At 46.4% G+C, this 24,266-nt stretch overlaps 1 protein-coding gene across 1 annotated transcript; it reads left to right on the top strand.

Moving 5' to 3' along the window:
- The first annotated feature begins 9,615 nt into the window (after positions 1 to 9,615).
- KRT36 (keratin 36) lies at positions 9,616 to 13,234 on the top strand. The gene is made up of 7 exons (XM_006833692.1): positions 9,616 to 10,074; positions 10,770 to 10,852; positions 11,100 to 11,256; positions 11,901 to 12,062; positions 12,156 to 12,281; positions 12,407 to 12,627; positions 13,036 to 13,234. Exons 1-7 carry the CDS (start codon positions 9,616 to 9,618, stop codon positions 13,232 to 13,234), a joined length of 1,407 nt encoding a protein of 468 aa, XP_006833755.1.
- Positions 13,235 to 24,266: the final 11,032 nt, after the last annotated feature.

Genomic DNA, 24,266 nt, shown 5'->3' with positions numbered 1-24,266 from the left:
TATATATGGAAAACATTTGCCAGGTTAGCCATTTTTTAGGCGTATCACTTGGTGACATTAACTATGTTCACCATGCTTGTGCGAACATTACCATTATTATCTGCAAAGTTTTTCATCACTCTTCAAAGACACTTAGTGCCTCTGAATCAATAACTCCCCCTGTTTTTGGTGAGCATTCCTGGTGTGACACTGTAGGTTCAGCACTGGACTGCGAACCACAACGTCAGCAGTTCAAACCCACTAGCTGCTCCTTGGAAACCCTATGTAGGGATGCTATGAGTCTGAATTGAGTGGATGGCACTTAACAATACCAACAACCAACTTTGGTCTTTGCATTTGCTTATTCTAGATATTCTATATAAATGGAATGACTTAGGTTTCCTTTCGTGTCTGATTTCTTTTCTCTCAGCATAGTGTTTTCCAGATTCATCCATGTCACGCATGGCATGTATTTCCCTTTATGGCTGGATAATATTCCATTGTATGGATATACCACACTTTGTTTAGCCACTTATCTGCTGACAGACACTTGGGTGGTTTCCATACCTCTTCATCATTGTGTGAAGGAGGAAACACTGGAGTACAAGTATTTGTTTGCATTCCTGCTGTCAAATCTTTTGGGTGGATTGCTGGAGTGTAATTGCTGGGTCTTGTTTTTGAGGAACTGCCAAATATGTTTTCCACAGGTGCGGCACCATTTTATATTCCCCCAAACGAGAGGGTTCCAATTTCTCTACGGCCTTGTCAACGCTTGTTGCTTTCCTTAGCAAACAAGAGCAGTTATGTTAGTGGGGGTGAAGCGATATCTCATTGTGGTTTTTTATTTTTTCCTTTTTCTGTAACCACTGTTTGCTGTATTCATACTTAGGGATGGTGTTATATTTGATTTCTCAGTATTGTTTTTCTCTTTTGTGGTAAATACAGCTGCAACAAAGTATTTGACATTTCAATCATCTCCACATGCATAGTTCAGCGACATTAATTCTGTTTCTCATGTATCTCATTGATACACAATTCTCATGTATCTCACTGTGGTTTTGATGAGCATTTCTCTAATGATTAATGATCCTGGTGTGGCACTGTGGGTTAATGCACTGGACTGCAAAGTTGTTTGAATCACAAGGTCGGTGATTCAACCTCACTCCTTGGAAACCCTATACAGGGTTGCTATGGGTAGGAATTGACTCGACGGCACTTAACAACAACAACAACAATGACTAATGAAAAGAACCCTGGTATCGTAGTGGATTACGAGCTGGACTGCTAATCGCAAGGGCTGCAGTCCTAGCCTCTGGGAGAAAGATGAGCCATTCTGCTTCCATAAAGATTTACAGCCTTGGAAACCGTATACAGGGTCACAATAAGTCAGAACCAACTCGGTGGCACACAGCCATCAGTACCACCAGTGACTAATGAATACCAGATACCTAGTGACTAATGAATCTCCTAGTAGATACCAGAAAGATGTTTACTTGTGCTTTATTGACTATACAAAGGTATTGGACTGTGTGGATCATAGCAACTCTGTATAATATTGCAAAGAATGGGCATTCCAGAACACTTAATTGTGCTCATGAGGAACATGTACATAGACCAAGAGGCAGTTGTTAGAACAGACCAAGGGGATACTGCATAGTTTAAAATCAGGAAAATTGTGTGCTAGGGTTATATCCTTTCACCATGCTTATTCAATCTGTATGCTGAGCAAATAATCTGAGAAGCTGGGTTGTATGAAGAAGAAGGTGGCATTAGGATTGAAGATTCATCAGCAACCTGTGATATGCAGATGACACAACCTTTCTTGCTAGACACCAAGAGATATTGAAATAATTACTGATGAAGATCGAAGGCTACAGCCTTCAGTGTGAATTGCACCTCAATGTAAAGAAAACAAAACACCTAACAGCTGAATCAGTAAATACCATCATGTTAAATGGCGAAGAGATTGAAGTTGTCAAAGACTTCATTTTGCTCAGATCAACCCTCAACACTCATAGAAGCAGCTGCCAAGAAATCAACAATGTATTGCATTAGGCAAATCTGCTTCTCAAGACCTCTTTAAGGTTTAAACAACAAAGACGTCAGTTTGAAGACTAGGGTGGGCCTGACCTAAGTCATGGTATTTTTTATCACCTCATGTGCATGTGAAAGTTGGACAATGAATAACTAAGACTGTAGAAGAATTGATGTATTTGAGTTATGGTGTTGGAAAAAAATATTGTAAGTATCATGGACTAGCCAGAAGAACAGACAGATCTGTGTTGGAAGACGTACAGCCAGAATGCTTTGAGACTTTCTCTCATACTTCAGACATGTTATCAGGGAAGACCAGTCCCTGGAGGAGGACATCATGCTAGGTAAAGTGGAGGGTCTGCGAAAATGAGGAAGACCCCCAACGAGATGGATCAGCAGAATGACAGCAGCAATGTTCTCCAGAGTTAACAACCATTCTGAGGATGGAGCAGGATCGGACAATGCTTTGTTTTGTTGTGCTTAGGGTCACTGTGAGTTGGAATTGACTCTGACACCTTAACAACAACAACATATCTTCTTTGGTGGTGGTAGTGTGCTGTGGAGTCGGTTCCAACTCATAGTGACCCTCTATTGGGTTTCCGAGGCTGTAAGTCTTTATGGGAGCAGAAAGTCTTATCTTTTCCCCGCAGAATAGCTCGTAGTTTCAAACTGTTGACTAGCAGCCTGACTAGTAACCGCTATGCTACCAGAGCTCCTTATAACTTCTTTGGTGAAGTGTTTGTCCTTCTGTTTTGAGGCAGCTGCTTTGACAGCCCACAGAAGATACAGAGTATAAGACAAGGCGGACGCTCACTGTCCTGCCCAGCGGACGCTTGGGGAAGAGAAGGAAGAGGTGTCACAGAGGGGCTATGGTCAGTGGGTGCATTGCTGTTCCATTCCAACTGTTCCCACACTGGCTGCTGGCCTTTCTATCTGCCTGGGTCAGTACCTCTCACAGCTGCCTGGAACCTGTCTCCTTCTCAGTGGCATTCTTAGGACTGTTGGGAGCTGGAATGGATGACACTATGTAGCTTGTGCTTCGGGAGCAGTTCCTTTGGGGGCTCTGAAAGAGCTGCACACACTTTAGACTCTTCATCCGCTGCAGGGTTTGGGAGTGGTTGGGTGGGTAGGTGAGTGCTGCTGAGGTATTTGGGGGTAGTTGGCAAAGAGCTGGTTGGTATTCATTTTTATGACCACTCATAATAACTTTGAGCCTCTTTCATCCAAGGATCTCAGACCAGTTTGAAAGTAAAATCCACAGTTTTAAGCATGGTAATTACTGTCTGGAGCCCAGAGTCTGATTTGCAGATGCGGGGTTGTTGGAAGCAGTTTGGCTGACTGCACACCAGTCAGTCCCTGTAAACACTGACCACTGAAGCCCATCAAACAGGTGTTTGGAAGATTGGCTTTATGGTTCAGCTAAGTGGTACTTGGGTACCAGCTGGTGCCTATAAGACCAGATATTCGCTTGCAATGGGGTTCGCTGTGTATTTCCCACAAACCACAGACTATCTAAGCACACCAGGAGCAAAACGACAGTGCTGGCGTTCTCTAGGCCATAAAAGCTGGGTGGGGGGTAGTTAGAAACGGCATGGATCTCAACAGGAGGCCCTGGACTCTTTCAGATGGGAGCTGTCTACATGGGTAGCTGTGCGGGAAGAGCTGACCCATGGGCAAGCAGGCAGTGTGCCATGGGACGTGGAAGGCAGAGCTTGGTGCGAGAGCACTGGAGAGGTATGACTTAAGACTGGGGCCAGGGCAGCTCTCTGGGCAATCCCCAGAGCAGTTTGGAGCAGAATCCTGAAGCCCTAGGCAGTGACCAAAACCCCATCCCACAGGGAGAGATAATATTAATGGCTTTGTATTTTGTGGGAGATGAGATTTCTGGGGGCCATCCTGGGCTGGGTAAAGTGGGAGCTTCAAGGCCTAATGGCTTCTTGAAGGTCAGTCATGAAAACCTTTCAGAGCATAATTCTACTCTGACAGACATGGGGTTCCCACAAGCCAGAGTTGAGTCCATGGTGACTGGTTTGATTTTTAGAGACCCTGTGGGGGATTGAGATCATGCCAAGAGCAGCAGGTTAGGAAGCTGGATGTTCATGAGAATCTCAGGAGGGGGCTCTACTCAGGGCTGGGGCCAACACTCAGCGATCCTGAAATTCTCTGAGCACAGCTGCTAGGTCCCTGTAGAGGACCTAGCAGCTGTGTAGGAAGTGTAGGAAGACCTCTCTGGTCACTAAGTGTGTATCCAGATTGCCTGGTGAGCCTGGTGAGAGCAGGGAGGCAGGTGGAGGGCTCAGGCCCAGGCTGGAGGAGTGGGAAATGGAGCAGACACAGACTGGGAAGGTCTGAGTCACCTTGCTGTGCGGAGAGGGGAGGTTGTGATCATTTGTTGGAGGTAGAATGTCTCTCAGATGACCAGGAGAAGAAGACCACTTAGCACCATACCTTGAAGTACTGCTTGCTGGGCCTAGAATGATGAACATGGCAGCCCCTGAGAACAACCGTAGAAGGCATGGTTTTCCAAGGGAGCCTGATATAACTAACCCTGTGAACTGCAAGTCATTGGCAGGCTACAGTGGGTGGTGAGAAGAAAGTCTTCACATAATAGGAGGAACTACCTAAGCGTATCTCTGGAAATGGCAGGAGTTGCCTAGGCATGCCTGCGACTCAGTCACCCTCACCTGCCCTTGTTCCTTCTCTGTTACTGATCCACAGACTTAAGACATAGAGGGCTAGACAGCCAGGGCAAAGGATTCAGCCAGACCTGGATTGGAGAAGAACAGCTGTGTCTTGGTTGGTCAAAGTTTTCAATCAGCTCCTCCTTTCCTAGGGTTGCCAGTTAAAATATAAGTTGTCCAGTTAAATTTGAATTTCAGTCCCCAAAATCATATGTCTTTTTATTTGCTAAATCTGGCAAGCCTATCCTTACCATGTCTGCAAACAGCCCTGAGTCTCCCACCATGAAAAATAAATAAATAAGCACATTTAATTTTTCATTGGAAAAATTAAATTGGTGGTTAGAAATGCCTTAATTGTAAGTTGTTTTTCTTCCATAATGCTTCCTGACACTTTATGGACCTATTACTGCATGTTTGTACTAGAATCTAACATAAGATGGCAGCAAGTGGATCTGGTGTGAACGATTGATGTGGTTATTCGACAGAATATAGTAATAGCACTTTTCAACAGAGGGGTCAGGGGTACCAGCTGCTTTGCTGCTTGAGTAAATTCCTTGTTACAAGGCGAAAGAAGTTGTGTGGGGGAAATGGAGCTCAGATGTGGGCTCCAGTGTCCTGGGTGGGTACCGACTGACTGGGTAGGGGATGAAATGGTTAAGACACAGAATCTTTATTTCTTAGTATCTCTTATGATGGTATGTGTATGGACTTCCAAGTTGGAACAAGCAGTAGGAGAAAACTAGGAAGGCGGAGCCCAAACCATCAAGACAATCGAAGAGACACAGCCATTGAATTTCTTGAATGCTCTTATTCCATGGGTGCCCATTTGTAGATGATGTGGCTGTCCTATCCCACTGTCTGGATTGTTTCCTCTTCTGTCATTAGGGCACCGTGGTGGTGGTGGGGGCTGGTTCCCAGAGGAATAGAGAGTCCCTGCCTGGAGAACTCATTTCTTCCTTGGGCTACAGTTTCTGTGTGAAAGGGATCTCTCAGAGTTGTGCAGAAGAGATGTGGGCTTGCTTTTTGGGTCTTTGTCCATGGAGAAACCTTGGCTTTCAGAAGCTCACTTGGAGAGACTGTTTTCAGTATGAGACACAAACTCAAGAGTTGAGTTTGAACTTGGTGAGTTTCCAAGCTGGGCTTGGGAAAAGTCAGGGTGTTTTCTGTCCTCACAGCAGTATCTTCCCTTCTCATCCCCTCTCCCTGCCCAAGTCTAGAGTATGGTGGACAGAGAACTTTCTGTCAGCACTGTGCCTATGGGTGAGTGGGGTCATCTGAGAACTTGTAGAGTGGGTGTCAGAGAACATACAGAGAGTATTGACCACGAGGAGTCCCTGAAGCTTGGGACACAGTCCTAGTGACTTCCTCTTGGACCAGATGTCTTTTCTCAGGCAGCCAGGTCCAGCCTCAGTATCAGCATTATTAGCATCCCACCAAACCAGGCCAAATTGGTTGTGCTCTACAAACAGCTGCAGATGGGAATCAGACTATGGGCTCTAAGAACAATTTTGATCCCTTCAATCTTTGAGATAGTTTCCTGTTTATCAAACACATTTTAATTTAATTTGCACAATACTATCAATGGAGTAGTATGGTTCCCATTCTTCTGCTGTGAAGTCTGCAGCTCTGAAGGATTGAGTAGCTCAAATCTAGGTCTGGCTGAATCCTTTGCCCTGACTGTCCAGCCTATATGTCTATGGATCTGTAACAGAGAAGGGACAGGGGCAGGGTGAAGGTGAATGAGTCATAGGCATGCCTAGGCAACTCCTGTCAGCATCTCATTTTACAATGTCCAAGCTGGAAGAGACGCCAAGATCATCTTGTCCGGCCCTTCCTCATTCACATTGGAGCTCTGAGAGTAGACAGGGCTCCCAAAGCGAGTTTGTGGCCGGGCTCAGCTGTAGTTCAGGTCTCTTGCTTCTTCATCTATTATACCTTTGATTGATGTCAGAAAGAATGGTTTCAGAACAGGATCCTACTCTGAAATTAAACCTGGTGAATGGGAAGCCCTGGTTTACTTAACACTGACTAGCTGGGTGTTCTCCAGGACTGGACCACCAGGGATGGGATGGTGGTTCACCTGGAGTTGCTTAAAGAGATGAGCGGATCTTTGAGTCCTGGGCTCTCTCCTTTGATGCAAGTTGAACGCTTGTTCTTCTTGGGCATCATTCATCTTGTGATGGTTCAAGTTTCTGGGAGGGAATTCCAGAGGAATTCTTCCTATGAATCCCCCTTCATACTTCCATCTGAGAGGTGACTCTGCTGTCTGCAACATGGATAAAGGTAGGGGGTTGAAGGTAGTTGAGACTTTCTCCTTTGGCCAGCTTGTCGTCCTGCTATGGGATAGGTAAGTACAGCCCTGGACTCTGGCCCATGGTAGGCATCCTGAGTGCACAGGTGGAAGGTGGTGGGACTATATAGAACAGCAGACACCTGAGAGAAATCTAGAACCCTCTGCATACATGAATGGCACAGTGGAGAGACTGAAAGAAATAAAAAAACAGAGGAGAGCTGGTAAAGGACTTGGGGAGGGCAGTCATCTGGGCCTGTTTTGCAGGACAAACACTCTGTGCCACAAATGAGGTAAACTGAGGTTTGGGTGTGTTAAGGACTTGCTAGAATCTGCCCAACAGTGGCACGGGACTCTACATCGATTAGTCCAGAGAACCTAAGGGGAGGCACTTAGAGGAGGCCCCGTCAGAGTCTCTGTTTCTGTCCTCATAGGCCAGTGGTTCTCAATGGGGGGTGATTGTGACCCCCAGGACACATCTGGCAATATTGGGCGACATTTTGGGCTGTCATAACTTGGGAAGGGGTTGCCACAAGCATCCAGTGGTATAAGCCATGGATGCTGCTAAACATTCTGTAACACACAAGACACCCGCTCATGATAAGGAATTATTTGGCCTCAAATGCCACCGGTCACATAGGATAAACACTGGACTGTGGTTGGCGGTTCAAACCCGTCAGTCACTCCTTGGAAACCCTATACAGAACTGACTTGATGGTACTTAACATCAACAGCAATAACAAATTATTGCTAGTGTTGGGGTGGAGTAACTCTGTGAGAGCCCATCCTAGGCTAGGGAGGGTGGGGTAGCTGTGAGGAACGCTGCTGAAGTGGTGGAGCTTAGGTAGGTGCATATCCCTGCCCTCCACTCCCAGGACGGATTGTATAGAGCAGCTCCAGAGAGAGTCCATCTCGAGTTGCTTTCAGCATCTTGTGGCAGTATCCCCTACCTTGGGTAAGGTGTGTTTACAACAGCCAGTCAGTCCTCTGTGAGCAATTTCAGAGAGAAGCTTATAAAGTGTTTTAAGAGGTTGGTAAATTACAACTTTAGAAACACATGAATACTTCCATAAATGCCAGCCTTGCAAACCCAGTCTGCATGGGAGAAGACTAAACAAGGCTGCCTACGCCCACGGAAAGCCCATGTTGCGTGGCGGAAGGACTGATCCTTAATTCTCAGGTTCTCCTCTTGGCTTACTATCTGGTAGTTTCCCCTTTTGTTCTTTTCATCCCTTCCCTGTCCAAAGAGTCTGCTATTTACCATCTCTGTAACCTATTCAGGGACCAGAGGGTCAGAGCGGGCTGTCTCAGGATTCTAGTCTACTCTGTTAGATCCAAAGAACTGTGGCCACAAAGAGAACGGCGGTCCATCCCTTCGCAGGAATCCCATAGTAGCAGGAGACACTCCATAATGTGCTCACCTTGTTGTTGTTAAGTGCCGTCGACTTGATTCCAGCCCATAGTGACCCTGTATAGGATTTCCAAGGAGCGACTGGTGAGCTTGAACCACCGACCTTACAGTTCAAATGACTTTGCAGTCTGACACATTTCCACAGTGCCACACCAGGACTCGTGCTCACTTTAGGGATTGGTTATGGGACACTTTTTGTTCCCAGGACCACCATGTTGTGCCCAGTGAGTAGACAGTCACTCCCATGATCCTTTGCTACTCACAGCCATACATCATGATCAAAGATTGTCCTATTAGCCTAGTCAATCTTTCTAAAATAACTCACGGTTTTCAAAACACTCTTACTTCTGTTTGATCCTCCTTGATTCTGCGGGAAGCCGCAGGACAGAGAAAGCATCTCCACCATTCCAATGGATGACGAAGAGTCCAGAGAGAAGAAACTGGCTCAGTATGACAGGAAAAATTGCCAGTAGAGCCAGGATTTAAACACTAAATTCTGGGCACCTAGACTTGACTTTGATTGCATGGGAAAACAGCAGGACAAAGGCATGAAATTTAGGGTCTGAGAACACTGGTTCTCTTGAATCTGAAGACTCAAACTCTGCTACTCGCTGCCTGTTCACCAGGGACAAGACTTTTAAACCATTTCGAGTCTCGGTTTGCACATCTGTAGAGTAGAGCTAATAGCCATCTCCAAGGGTAAATAACTATGAGCCTGGCACAAACCTGATGCTCCATGAATTTTAGTTCCCTTGCCATCCCAGTGGTTCAGGCATACATGAGCAGCTATGGGGTAGTGGATGGGATGACAAATGGGCAGACTGGGGTGGGGGCAGGCAGAGAGAAGAGGAGCTAAATGTCACTTGTAAGGCCGCTCCCGATTTATGGGATCTGATGTAAAGACTCTTTGAAGTGGCAATAAAAATCATATTCTGCTAAGAATGACAACAGCAGAGAGTCCTGACTTAGCAAACCAAATCCAACTTTTTTTTTTTTTAACAAGGCAAGGAATTCTAGATGGGTAGCAAAAAAAAAAAAAAAAAAAAAAAAATCACATTCTAATGAGATTAGCTTTTTAGACTAAGAACAGGTTTTCCCAAGAGTTAAAGATGTGTCACATGCCACCACCCCATGGACAGTGTATATAAACTCCCAAGAGAGGCCTGAAGAATCCAGACCCTGAGCTCCTTGCTAAGCGGCTGCCTTCCTCTGCTAGCATTATGGCCACCCAGATCTGTACTCCTACCTTCTCCGCTGGGTCTTTCAAAGGCCTTTGTGGTCCTGCGGGTGGCATCTCTCGGATGTCCTCCATTCGTTCTGTGGGCTCTTGCAGGGTCCCCAGTCTGGCTGGGGTTGCAGGGTCTGTCTCTTCTGTTAGGCTGGGCCTTTCCGGTCTTGGGAGCTGCTTGCCTGGTTCCTACCTGTCTTCTGGGGGCTACCACTCTGGCTATGCTGGGACTGGGGGCTGGTTCTGTGAGGGCTCCTTCAATGGCAGTGAGAAGGAGACCATGCAGTTCCTGAATGACCGCCTGGCCAACTACCTGGAGAAGGTGCGCCAGCTGGAGCGGGAGAATGCAGAGCTGGAGGGTCGCATCCGTGAGTGGTATGAGTCTCAGATCCCATACATCTGCCCGGACTACCAATCCTACTTCAAGACCATCGAGGATCTGCAGCAGAAGGTGATGGGGACCTGGGTCCTCACCAGCTGGGCTATTCAATTGGGCAATCTACTCCTCTGAGTAGAGTCTGTCTCATTACAAGCTTTTCCTAGATGGGACTGCAACTTTTAGGGAATTCTCCCAGCAGAGCAAGGTTTTCTCTCTAGAGTCTTACTTTTCTGGGGGACCCAGACTCTCTGCTAGTTTCTTGCTTGTTAACTTGTTGCTAGCCATCGCTCACTTCTGCTCTTGGCCTCAGCTATAGGAAGGGAAGTTATATTTACCAGTCCCCTACTGGATACAAGCCTTGGCTCTGATGCTTTCCTGTCTGTTAGCTTATTTATTCTTCACTGTGGGGGTATTACTAGGCCCATTTAGCAGATGCAGAAGTTGAATTAGGGAGAGCTTCAGTGACTTGCCCTAGGTTATACAGCTGTAAGTTTTGGATGCAGAGCCTGAATCCAGGCCTGCCTGGTTCTTTCTCCCTCACCCCGTGCCACTCTGGAGGTTGCAGATTCTAGGACTGATGATTTGTGATGTCCCTGTCCTGGGGTCCACGCTCCCTCCTCTTGGGTCAGGGATCAAGGTTGGAAACGCAGGAGATTGTTGGTTGTACTTGGAAGCGTGACCTCTGGGTGCTGGAATATTTATTTCCTCCTCATACATGCCCCATTGCTGGGCCTTCTCCAGCTCACTGGGAATCTCTCGTTCTCCAGGTCCTGCTGACCAGGGCTGACAATACCAGGCTGGTCCTGCAAATTGACAATGCCAAGCTGGCTGCTGATGACTTCCGGACCAAGTGAGTTGGCCTGACCCGGAAAGGTTTGCTGTACTGTGGCTTCACCTTTGTTTCTTGCCTTGGGGAGCTGGGGAGGTGGTGATGTGAAGTCAGGTCAGGTGGAGTGGTAAACAGGGGATCTGGCACTAGGGCAAGAACAAGGGCAGACTCAGCTCCCTACACCTACCTGACTGGAAGTCCCTTGTCCTTGTCTTTGTGGGCTTCCTTTGATACAGACTTGGCACAATCCTTCTTCCTATGTGTGTAGGTATGAGACAGAGCTGTCCATGCGGCAGCTGGTGGAGGCCGACATCAATGGCCTACGCAGGATCCTGGATGAGCTGACCCTGTGCAAGGCTGACCTGGAGATGCAGGTGGAGTCTCTGAAGGAGGAGCTGCTGTGTCTCAAGAAGAACCACGAGGAGGTGAGGCTGGTGCAAAAGCCCCGCTCCAGCTTAGAGAGCCACCGCTGGTTCCTGGGCATAACAATAAAGACACCTAGTTCCAGAATAAGAGCAGGTGGCATTTATGGATGGGTATCTGTGTGCCAGGAGCCACATGGGTTGCTTAGCATTTCATTTCATATCTCATTTCATCCTGACAACAATCAGGATGATTGTTGAAGAAACTGAGACTCAGAATGGTTAAGGTACTTGCCCGTGGTAGTACATCTGCATTTGGGCCACTGGGTTTAATAATAATTCTGTTTGTCTGGTGTTTTATATGATCTTGTTTGACGTCCTCACATTCCCAGGAGGTAGAAGGCATAGGCTCACGAGGAGACTGAGGAGTTAACTATCCTGTCTAATGTTACACAGCTGGTAACTGAGGGTCCTGGTGTGGCACTGCAGGATAATGCACTAGACCACAAGGTCAGTTTGAACTGCAAGGTCGGCAGTTCAAACTCACCAGTCGCTCCTTGGAAACCCTAGACAGGGTTGCTATGAGTTGGAACAGACTCGATGGCACTCAGCGACAACAACTGAGGGAAGAGGGTTTGAACTCAGCTCAGTTGAACCCCGTATCTAGCATCCCTTATCCTCTGCACTCACTTGTCTCCTCTCTGCAGGAAGTCAATACACTCCGCTGCCAACTTGGGGACCGACTGAATGTGGAGGTGGACGCTGCCCCACCAGTAGATCTCAACAAGATCCTGGATGATATGAGATGCCAGTACGAGGTGCTGGTGGAGAACAACCGCAGGGACGTGGAGACCTGGTTCAACACCCAGGTGAGGCTGAGCCACAGGCTCCTGGGGTGGGGCTAACCTGTACAGAGGTCTTACTTCATCTGACTGTCCTCTGCTTCCTACCATGTGCTTCAGACGGAGGAGCTGAACCAGCAGGTGGTGTCCAGCTCAGAGCAGCTGCAATCCTGCCAGACGGAGATCATCGAGCTGAGACGCACAGTCAATGCCCTGGAGATCGAGCTGCAGGCCCAGCACAGCATGGTGGGTGACTCCCAGGCTCAGCATGGGACCCTTAGGGGTGGGCACTACACAAACCATATGTGCAGCTATCCAGGGCTGTCGGTTTCTGGGGTCCCTTTGGCATCTCTTTCGCTTTCCCACTGCAGCGGAATTCCCTGGAATCCACCCTGGCCGAGACGGAGGCCCGCTATAGTTCCCAGCTGGCCCAGATGCAGGGCCTGATTACCAATGTGGAGGCTCAGCTGGCTGAGATTCGCTGTGACCTGGAGCGGCAGAACCACGAATACCAGGTCCTTCTGGATGTCAAGGCCCGGCTGGAGTCAGAGATCGCCACCTACCGCCGCCTGCTAGAGGGTGAAGACTGCAAGTGAGTGGATGCTGGGCACTGGAGAACCCGGTTTGGGGAAGGGCTCATCTAGACCAACTTCAATGCCACAGCAAGGGCATCCATTCCTGAAGTCCATCTTCATGTGGACTTCAAAATCCTCTTGAGAATCTTTCTAATCTGGGTTTTGATAATCTCTAGACAAGCCAAGCCAACACACACACAATGGTCCTCCAGCCATCATCTCTGGAAGTTGATAGTCTTCATTACTGTAGTTCTAGCGCCCCACCCTTGGGGATCTCAGGGGTCAGCAAGAGCTGGAATTGGCTCCATGGCAAGGGGTATCGGAAGCCATTCTTGTTTTTTACCCATTTGTCCCCATTGATTTCCCAAATCTCAGTTCAATGCCTCAATGCCAAATGCACCCTGAAATGATTGTTATTTTCTCAGGCTTCCTGCCCACCCCTGTGCCACGGAATGCAAGCCTACTTTGAGAGTTCCTTATCTGCCAAGCATGCCCTGTGCCACCACGAGCATGCCCTGCACCCCAGCTTCCCAAATCAGTACCCAGATCCGAACCATCACTGAGGAGATCCGAGATGGTAAAGTCATTTCTTCTCGCGAGCATGTGCAGCCCTGCCCATTGTAAACAGTCCCCCTGCAGGCCTGGACCACAGGAAGGACACCTTGTGGCTCCTGGCTGTTAAATGACCCCACCCTTTCCCTGCTCAGCAAGTTTTTCTACCCAAATCCTTCTTGTATTGTGTTTCTGGACTTCACTGTGCTTTTACGCCATGCAAAATACAATCATATTTTACTGGAAATTTGCCCAATAAAGTGTGTTCTCTTGGCATAGCAAACTCAACCCTGGTCGGGTCTGTTTATTCTCTTATGGTGGAGTGTTTGGTGGGGAGTTGCAGTAAGATTGTGGCCTGTCTTCTCTGGCTATAAATGGAAGGATGTGGCAGAATGATCTAGAATATCTGGTAGCTGGGGTGGCCCTGATCCTGGGCCATGACCACAAACACTGACCCAGCCCAGCTAAGGGCTGGCTTTAATCCAAGCCTGTGCTACTCGCTATGTTGTTGATAAGTGCTGTGGACTCAGTTCTGGCTCATAGTAATCTACACAGTAACCTGTACAGGGTTTCCGAGGAGTGGCTGGTGGGTTTGAACCACTGACCTTGTTGTTAGCAGTTCAGTGCTGATCTGATAGCATCACACCAGAACTCAAGAAGCAAAGGCTCCCAAGGTTCCTTGGTGGCCTTGCCTGGATCCAGGGCTTGGCTCTATCTTCCTCCAGCTTCAGCTGTCCTTGTATAGTCCTTGTCACCCTGCTGTTCACCTTCAAGCCTCACACTGGGGACAGTTCAGAAGAGGGTGGGAGGTTTCAGGACCAATCAGAGAGGACCATACACTAACCAGCCAGTCAGAGTCACCCACCTCGAGGTGGAAAGTTGGGGTGAACTGGGAGGTAAAGGCAGGAATGGTAGGCAACTCCAAGTCCCTGGCACTGGACATAGGACTGAAGTGATGGGCAGCAGGGACACTGAAACTTGGGGAAGGGCAAAGATCGTTGTGGAGCTGAGTTCAGGGTGTCCAGATTCCATTGACTGAACTGTGCTGGTCTGTCAGGTTCCTGGAAACCCTCTGACCCGAGAAGTTTGGTCTGATGGCCTCTGAGCTTCTCTGTCCACACTGCCTTATTCTATCTACAGTTAACACAGACCCAGAGAGAGGCAGTGACTTGTCCCAGGTCACAGTGCTGACTGGCTGTGGAGGCATAGACTCTTCTCATCCCTTCCTTTCTCCTGTGCCTGAGTTCAGGACGTTCACAGGAAAGGTCTGGCCTTGCTCTAGGTGGCAGGTATTTGAAATCTCTGCATATCAATCTCAGAGCTCAGGAGACAAGTGCGTGGGCAGAATTCTGGCATCCCATGCTACCCTGAGCCCGACTGGCCTGTCATGTGACCACTGACTGTCTCAGCTAGTTATGACTGAAATGGAGCGGTGTGTATAGCCAAGTGTTGGTGTTAATGAGTCCATGGGCTCTGAGTGGGGAATGGGAAATGGGGACTCACCAGCTATATCACAAGTCAGGTCACTGTTGGGCCCTATTCTGTTAGCAGCACCCTCAGAGTTGGGCATCGTCTGAGCATCCACTTGGCTTTGGGACAAGAGCCTAGAAGGGAGGTCAGTCCATGTGGCTCTCACCTCTGCCCTTTTTTTTGGCCCCCTCTCTGATCTGCACCTCTGCTCTGTGGAGCCCGAAGCCCCAAATTCCCAGTTTCTCCCAAATGCCCAAGGTTGGGAAATCAAGGTGGGCAGTCAGCATGGCATCCCCACTTGGTGGAAACGTGGAGTAACCAGGGCTGAGGGGAAGGACTGTTGATGTTCCACAGCTTTGGAGCAAGATTTGCTGTGCAGGATGGTGAGCTAGCATGCTGTCAGCCACATGCACTGCCTACTCTGGGAAGGCATAAAGTTTACAGTGCCTTCAGCCTCTTCTCATGCACAAACAGCCCTGTGTGGTTGTAGGTGTTTGTGCATTTCTACCTAGCTGTCTGTCGAATTGTCCAGAGCACCTGCATTAACTAAGGGACTGCCTCCCCCCACCACCTTTTATCCCACTAACGAATGTACAAGCTGGTACTCAACCTTGTCCTGGAATAGGAATTGGCAGACTAAAGATACCAAGTTAGGTTGTTTGACTATTTCATTACTGTTTCCATAACTTCATTTGTAAAATTATGTAAAACAAACTTTAATTGCAAGGTCTGACCTTTTTTATTTTTCTTGGTCACACATATTCACACATCAGTTAATCAGTCAGCAAGTGTGTACGGACCACCACCTATCTGGAAAACCCAGTGTCACACAGGGGTGGGGACAGATGGACACAGTAACAGGTACAGTTCTGAAGGGGCTCCTGTCCGGCACGTACACAGTACCAGGAATAGCACGACTGAGTGTGGGGTAGGCTTTGGGATTGTAAGGAAAGGGAGAGATGAGTGAGTTGGGGTGACCAGATAAGGCATTAGGGGAGACTTGGGTTTTATGGAAGCCTTGAAGGATGGGTCACCAAGTTTGGTGAAGCAGAGAAGGTAGACAAAGGGCATTAATTCACTGTGTGACCAAGTGCACTCATGGCATGTTCCGGTGGCAGCATGAACCTCACCTGAGCTGAGGGCAAAGGTCTTGTAGGAAAGCTACTTGCTAGCCAATGTTAGTTCTTGCTGATAAGTGACTCGAGGCAATTGCTTATTTCATTCTATTAAAAAAGAATGCTAAAACAGAATGGATATCATACCTTTAAAAGATTGTTTTGTAAACATGACACACTATCCCCGAGTCAATTCTGATTCAGTGACCCTATAGGACTGCCTCATAGGATTTCCTAGGCTGTGGCACTGTAGGATCAAAACTGTGAATCACAAAGTCAGCAGTTCAAACTCACCAGCTGTTCCTTGGAAACTCTATACAGGATCACTGAGTTGGAATTGACTGACACTTCACAGCCATCTTTATAGGAGTTGGTGGTGCATGGGTTAAGCGCTTGGTTACTGACAGACATGGGGGAGGGTTGAACCCACAGCTACTCCATGGAAGATGCGGCAGTCCTTTTGGTTAGCAGCTGGGGGCTCAACCACCATGCCACAAGGACTCCTAATTAGGGATTGTTGTGAAAAATGCCGTCAAATTGGTTCCAACTCACTGCGACCCTGTGCAGGGTTTCTGAGGAGCAGGCAAGTCTGAACCCCCCATGTTGCAGTTCAAAGTGACCTTGGGCCAGTGCTTATCCTATAGTGTCACACCAGGGCATTAAATATGCTCAATCCCCTTCTATTATCCCAGGCTGTTTACTCATTTCTAAGAGTCGGAATAATAGGCCTGACTTTCCCTCCCTTCAACTTGTCCTTTCTCTGAAAACCCTTTGCTTCTTCACGGACACTTTACCATGGCAAACCATTTACACATTCACCCATCTTCTCATTCATAACAGCCTTCTAGAAGCCGAGCAAGGTGAGTAGTTCAAACTCATCAGCCACTTCTTGGAAACCTTATAGAGTTGCTATGAGTCAGAACCAACTCGGTGGCACATGCTCCATGCTACGGAGGTTTCAATAGCACGAGGCCCATCCTTGCCCTCAAGAACTTAAATTTCCCTGGGAAGATAGGGGCAAAACACACTATCTACTGGAGAAGAGCAGTTAAGGGTGGGCAAATGAATCACCCATGTCAATGCCATGGACACCAGAGCTAAAAGGGTGCCAGAGTCTGAAGTAGGGGATGGGCTCCAGGGAGATGATCTAGCTCAGGTTGGGATCCCAGGGTAGGCACAAGGTCTGGAGCTTAAATGCTTGGTCTTCATAGTCTCCAAAGGAAGACTGTGTGCACCTTGGATAAGTCAATTACCACTCTGACCACGGGTCCTCTTGTGGGCATCAGCACCCTTCTATCCACATTGTAAGGTATGTATGTGGGGATGGAGGTTGAAGGGGAGCAGCTTATAGGACATTGTTGTTACGTGCCGTTGAGGTGGCTTCGACCCATAGTGACCCAGTATAGGATTTCTAAGGAGCGGCTGGTGAACTTGAACCGCTCTGCAGTCCAGCGCTTTAGCCCACGCGTCACAGCAGGACATATCCTACTTGAACAACTGTACACATGCAAGTTCTGCTAACTCCACTCACAGTTCATAAACCACGTCACCTCGAGTAAGTTACTAAGACATCTGATGTTTCAGTGTACTCATTTATTTAACAGCAATACTGATGCCAATCTTACATGGTTGTTGTGAAGACTAAATGAGATAATACCGTATAAGTCAAAATATTGCTAAAAAACCAAAGAAACCTTTATTAAACAAAAATATCAAAATGTGAAGCTATCATTTCTTGACATGTCCTACATCCACGTCTATACAATTTTGAAGGCGGTGTTTCCATCTCTCTCTCATCCCTAAAGACTTCGGCGTTCTTCAATGTACACATCAAAATGACAGTTTTGGTATTCTTGAGGGAGTTAAAGCATGTTCCTTCTCAGTGTTGAGTTTTGGGAGAAGAAGGGGCAAGATCAGGGTTACATGGTGGATGGAGTAAGGTTTTTCAAACGCAGTTCTTCAGCAGAGTCCTTGCTACCCTTGAAGAATGAGCAAGCACATTGTCGTGATGAAAAAAAAAAATTTCTTGGTGCAATTTTCCTGGCTTTTTCCTCACCAATGCAGTTTTTCTTAAAACATCTTCATAAACCCCCATGCATGCCCTTTGAGAAAATCTGTCAAGTTTCCCTTTGGAATCCCCCTCAAAACAGTCACCATTACCTTCTGAGCTGACCTCTTTTCCTCAGATCCCCCTGTAAGCTACTACTTTGGTGAGACCTTACTCTCTGGATCACACTGGTAAACCCAAGAGTCATCCCCGGTCACAATTTGTTCCACAAAATCTTCTTCATTAGCTTCAGTCTTGTTTGAAAGGTTGATGGAGAGTCCAGCTCTTTGACTTAGCTGATTTCTGCGCAATGTTTTTGGGACCCATCCAGCTGAAAGCTTGCTGCGGCCAAGATGTACGTTTAAAATAGAAAATGCCGAGCCATGTGAGATCCCAACTTCAGTAGCGATTGCATCAATGGTAATTCGATGATCCTCTTCCACTAGTTTTTGGACTTCAGCCACAGTTTCTTCATTTGTTGAGGTTAATGGTCTTCCTTCTCTTGGTTCATCTTTGAGGTCTTCCCGACCTTCCTTAAATCGCTTGATCCATCTAAAAATTGTTGTTTTATGTGGGGTAGCATTCCCATAAACTTGGTGCAAAGCTTCAATGATTTGGGAAGATGTCCATTTGAGTTTTGTTAAAAATTTGATATTTGCCCTGATCTCAAGATTGCTTTTTTCCATGGCACAAAACGTATCTTTTTTTGGAAGGAACTCTAAAGAGACTATGACAAGTGTATTACTAAGAGAACTGGATCACACAGACATGTTTACATGCACTTTGGAATAAACGTGTGTATGTATAAACTAGAACCCAAGTAGCAATAGTTTCTTTTTACTTACCCTTGTACAAGTAACAGTTTAAAAACTTATGACAAGGGACAGAAGGGCAATTTTCTACTAACTGCAATGAAATCTTCACTTGGATTCAATGAGTTACAAGCACTTAAAAACTCAGGAACCTTCAGCAAGTTGTCCTTAGCCAGTCCAATCTGTAATGACAAAAGGGCATAGTTTTAAGGAGAGTTAATTGTTTTTGATGCCAACAATCCAAGAGCCAAGTAGTAAGATGCATACCTCCATCACCATGAGCACAGTGTTTCCTAACTGGGGGAACACCATTAAGAATCATCCCTTGGAACATCCTGTGTCCAAGTTTCACTTGCATACATGTTGAAATAGGGCCTGCGAGGATGAGGAAAAGCCTCTTCAACTATTATTAAGAGCTGATTTCAGTACTTAGGAAATTTAGTGTTTTTTTAAAGTCTAATGTCCTCACAAATCACTGAAACTCATGAGCAATCTTACATCCTTTAGTATCTGTCCATGTGTCATTTAATTTACATCTTTACAATGGAGCCACACACACAATAAACTTACAGGCCGATCGGTCACTTCTGTTTGATTTTGTTCCTGTTGTTGAAACTTTTTATTCTGAATTCAACGAAGGTTTACAGAACAGAACATCAGTTTGACATTCAACAGATTAGGCAATGTTTCATCTCAATGACTGCAATCCCTTCCACGTAACAACCGTTATCCCACATCTTCTCTGGGGTTCTTATTTCCATCCCACCTGCGTCCACTTTCTCCTTAGGTCTGTGCCCTTTGGATTTTGAATGGTTGACCATTCCATGGTGAGCATACCTTACTAGTGCTGTTCCCTACAGACTTATCTATCACTTGGCTGAATATTGGGCCATGAAAATAAGTTCCATTCCAGATCTGAAGGGTGATGGAGATCCATAGTCTTAGGTTCTTCCAGTCTCTTTCTGACCAGTGAATTTGGTCTTTAAAAAAAATTTTTTTTTATAATTTTGAGTTTGTTCTACATTTTCTCCCATTCTACCCCCACCTTTTTTTTTTTTTTAACTCAACTGTTGTTTTGCCTACACTTACCAAATCAAAAAGCTCCCCAAACTCCCATCTATGTCCCCAGCAGAAACTTGAGTAAGTAGGATCTGCCATTTGCACACATATAGATCACCAAGTGACTCTTACCTCTACAAGGAACTGGCATATGGTCTTGAGCTGGTCACCCTGTAGCTGATTTACTTCTCCATATACCGGATGCCAAGTCCAGCAGCCACTCTCGCAAACCTTATACATGGTTGCTGAGAGTCAGAACCAACTCAATGGCACAAAGTAACAACAAGGAACCCTGGCAGTGCAGATTTTAAGCACCAAATGAAATATGTGGCAGTCTGCTTCTGTTAAGATTTCAGCCTTGGAAACCCTATGGGGCAGTTCTACTCTGTCCTGCGTGGTAGCTATGAGTTGGAATCAAGTGCATGGCAACAGGTTTCTGACCCGCTGGGGACAATGCAATATAGTTAGTGGGTAAAATCAATGGGATTTTCCTTCAAACTATTTAAGACCTACCTTCTTAAACACCTTCACTAGTTTGTTTTTATTGTAATCACCAGCGATTCCTTGGACAGTAGTAACGTCTTCCTGCCGTTTCTGTCGAATTCTTATATGGATATAATCCTCAGTCCCAGCAGGAAGCAGGTCATCACCCTTACTTGTATTAGCAAAGGAGTCTGGGAAGAAAGAGCACGTTCCTTTAGAGTCCTTGTGGCTCAGATGTGTGCCACCCTCCCACTGGACCTTTTGCTAGTGCAGAATCTACATACACTGGAATCTCACATCTAGGATCAGATTAGGTGTCCTTGCTTGGCTCTCCACGAACGTGTCAGTCCGGGAGGCCACCTGCTGTTGCACCGAATAGGGGCCGAGCTTCCCACTCCCACTGGCGCTTGCGTTTCTAAGGTTCTAAGGCTAGAACCTCCATACCTTCCCAGCTCCCTGACAACGGAGCGTGACGTAACGGGAGGGAGTGGGTGTGGCTCTAGGAGGCCCGGAGAGCCATCACCTGGGGCGTCAGGTCCAGCTCCAGGATCCAGGCCTCGATCCCGAACCCAGACATCGTCCCTCCGTCAAGTTTATAAAACCCCGGAAATCTGGCAGCTTTCCAGGCCATCTGCAGGCCCGGTGTGCCTCTCCCACCCGGGCCTGTGGCTTACCGAAAAGAGTGGAGGTTTTGAATAGCGGGCATACGATATGATTCCTTTTCCTCGGTGGAAACGGCCTGCAGAAGACAGCAGCGGAGAAAGCGGTCGGGGGAAATGGATAGTGGGGAAACAAGAGATTCCAGCGGTAGCCGACAGAAACCCGGCCTGCGGCTCAGGGACGGGGGCGGAGGGGCGCGGGGGCGGAGCCTGCAGTCATTTATATAAGCTCCCCTGTGACGCCAGCGCGCTGTCCTCACGTCCTGGCTCCACCCATGGCGTCGTCCTCCCAAATGCCTAGGCGTCGCCACTTTCAATTGGTCCGGGGTTAGTGTATGCCGGAGAGCGCTTGCGCAGTAACTCTGCGTTGTTGGTGGGCGTCGTTTGGACTCGCCAAGAGGGTGTAAGGGAGGGAGGCTTTGTCCATCTTGACGCCTGTGTACTGTGGGTGGGAGTTTCCTGGGCTGCCGAGAAAAACGGCGGAGCTTCGAGCGCGCGTGCGCTCTTTGTACTTAGGTACAGTTCGTCTTTGCTCTGTTGCAGCTCTCGCTGCTAGATACGGGATTTTTTTTTTTTTTTTTTTCAAATGGGATAGGCTGCAGTTGCTTATAGGGCGTTTAAATGTTAGCCCCCAAACACAACACCCTTCCACAATACAAACATACCCACCCAGTCACCTACCTACTACTCCCCTTCTTTGTAGAAAAACTTAGGGCAGCATTTTGATGATTTAATAGACAGAAATAATAGAATCAAAGCCTTAATCATATCATTCAGATGAGATCGTATAAAGAAAGAATGTGCCAAGGACATCAGCATGAATGGTTCAGGGGAGACTGACTCTGGCTCCGGGGACCCTGAGGAACTCAGGTACCAGAGAGTGTCCTTTGTGTCATACAAATTATGTGGGGGAGAGTCTTCCCAGGATATATGAACTGTGTCCTCTAAAACAGTTAACTTCTCTTCTTGTTTCAATTTATTTATTGAAGTTTTTTGTTTTTAGCTTAGGTGTAGGGGTAAGTTGTGAGGGAGACGAAGGTTTTGAACTCCAACACGTTCAGGTACAGGCCGGTAAGATGAGTGAACACAATCAAGTGTGATGTCATGGGGTGGGTGGGCGCTGGGGAAGGCTAGACAACTAGAGTTTGCAGCAGTTACTAGGCTCCAACTCATCGTGTCAGATCTTTTTCTAGACAACTTGGAAATCTGGATATTTAATATAAAATGTCTTGATTTTTAAATATGTCAACACATTGAACATTTGGAAAAATACTGTGTAATCCAAACAAACCAACGGCAAAAGGATGTTGGCTCCCACAGACCCTCTGACAGAGGCCCTCTAACATGAGGGTCACTGTTGTTGTTAGGAGCTGAGTCAAGTTCCAACTCATAGCGACCTTATGCACAACGCAAGGAAACACTGCCGGGTCCTTCGCCATTCTCACAAGCGTTGTTAAGCCTGAGCTCATTGGGGGTCTTCTTTTTTGCTGACCCTCCACTTTACCAAGCATTATGTCCTTCTCCAGGGACTTGGCTCTCTTAATAGCATGCCCAAGGTATGAGAGACAGTCTCACCATCCTCGTTTTTAAGGAGTATTCTGGCTGTACTTCTAATACAAATTGGTTTGTTCTAGCAGCCCATGGTACTTTTAATATTCTTCTCCAACACGATACCTCAAATGCACCAATTCCTCTATGGTCTTTCTTATTCACTGTTCAACTTTCACATTCTTCTCCAACACGATACCTCAAATGCATCAATTCCTCTATGGTCTTTCTTATTCATTGTTCAACTTTCACATGCATATGAGGCTACTGAAAATGCAATGGCTTGGGTCAGGTGAACCTTAGTCCTCAACTGACAGTTTGCTCTTAAACACTATAAAGAGATCCTGTGCAGCAGATTTGCCTAATACAATACGTCATTTGATTTCTTTACTGCTGCTTTCATGAGTGTTGATAGAGGATCCAAACAAAATGAAGTCTTTGAAGATTTAAATATTTTTTCCATTTATCATGATGTTATTTATTGATCCAGGGGTGAGGATTTTTGTTTTCTTTCAATTGAAGTGCAATCCATACTAAAGGCTGAGGTCTTTGATGTTCATCAGTAAGTATTTTTTAAGTCCTCTTCACTTTCAGCAAGCAAGGTTGTATCATCTGCATATTACAGGTTGATAATAAGCCTTCCTCTAATCCTGATGCCATGCTCTTCTTCATATAATTCAGTTTCTCAGATTATTTGCTCACCATGCAGATTTTATAAGTATGGTGAAAGAATACAGTCCTGGCCCACACCTTTCCTGATTTAAAACCATTTGGTATCCCCTAGTTCTGTTTGAACAACTACCTCTTGGTCTGATTACATGAGCTCAATTAAGTGTTCAGGAATACGCATTCTCCAAAATATTGTACATAGCTTTTCATGATCCACATTGTCAAAGCCTTTGCATAGTCAATAAAATACAGGTAACCATCTTTCTGGTATTTTGTTTCAGTCAAGATTCATCTGATGTCAGTAATGATATCCTTCATTCCATGTCCTTGTCTGAATCTGGCTTGAATTATGGCAGTTCACTGTCTATGCACTGTTGCAGCCATTTAAAAATCATCTGTAGCAAAATTTTACTTGCATGTGCTATTGTTTGATGATTTCCACATTCTGTTGGGTCACCTCTCCTTGGAATGGGCACAAATATGAATCTCTTTCAATCAGTTGGCAAATTTCTTAGCTTAGATGAGTGAGTGCCTCCAGTACTGCATCAGTTTGTTGAAAGATTTCAATTTGTATTTCATCAATTTGTTGAGCCTTGTTCTATGCCAATACTTCAGTGTACCTTGGACTTATTCCTTCAGTGCTATTGGCTTTTAATCGTGTGCTCTCTCTTGAAATGGTTGAACATCAACCACTTCTTTTTGGTACAACGACTCTGTGTATTTCTTCCATCTTTTGATGTTTTATTCATCTTTCAATATTTTGCCTGTAGAATCCTTCAATTTTACCAGTCGAAGATTGAATTTTTTCTTTAGTTCTTTCAGCTTGAGAAATGCTGAACGTTTTCTTCCCTTGTGGTTTTCTAACTCCAGGTCTTCACACATTTCATTATAGTACATTACTTTGTCTTCTTTAGCTGCCCTTTGACATTTTCTGCTCAGCTCTTTAACTTCTTCATTTCTTCCATTTGCTTTAACTTCTCTACACTGGAAAGCATAGTGAGTGGTTTTTTAGTTTGTTATACTTTGATGGCTCCGTTTTGTTGTGATGGTGGAGACTGTGCCACCGGTATTTTAAATACCAATAGGACACACCCATAAGGAGCTCTGATAGCATAGTGGTTACGAACCGGGCTGCGAACCTCAGGGTCAGAAGTTCGAAACTACCAGCTGTTCCGTGGGAGAAAGATGAGACTTTCTGCTCCCATAAAGATTTACAGCCTTGGAAACCCTGTGCAGGGTCAC

Source organism: Chrysochloris asiatica, unplaced genomic scaffold (assembly GCF_000296735.1).
Source record: "Chrysochloris asiatica unplaced genomic scaffold, ChrAsi1.0 scaffold00007, whole genome shotgun sequence".
NCBI lineage: Eukaryota > Metazoa > Chordata > Mammalia > Afrosoricida > Chrysochloridae > Chrysochloris > Chrysochloris asiatica.
This window is presented reverse-complemented; position numbering and strand designations above follow the sequence as displayed.

What these genes read in the sequence shown, in the direction of transcription:
- KRT36 (XM_006833692.1), top strand. Translation starts at nt 9,616, where the DNA reads ATGGCCACCCAGATCTGTACTCCTACCTTCTCCGCTGGGTCTTTCAAA. An exon ending in GCTGATGACTTCCGGACCAA is followed by an intron (nt 10,853 to 11,099) that starts GTGAGTTGGCCT and finishes CTATGTGTGTAG; the next exon opens with GTATGAGACAGAGCTGTCCA. An exon ending in CTAGAGGGTGAAGACTGCAA is followed by an intron (nt 12,628 to 13,035) that starts GTGAGTGGATGC and finishes TTATTTTCTCAG; the next exon opens with GCTTCCTGCCCACCCCTGTG.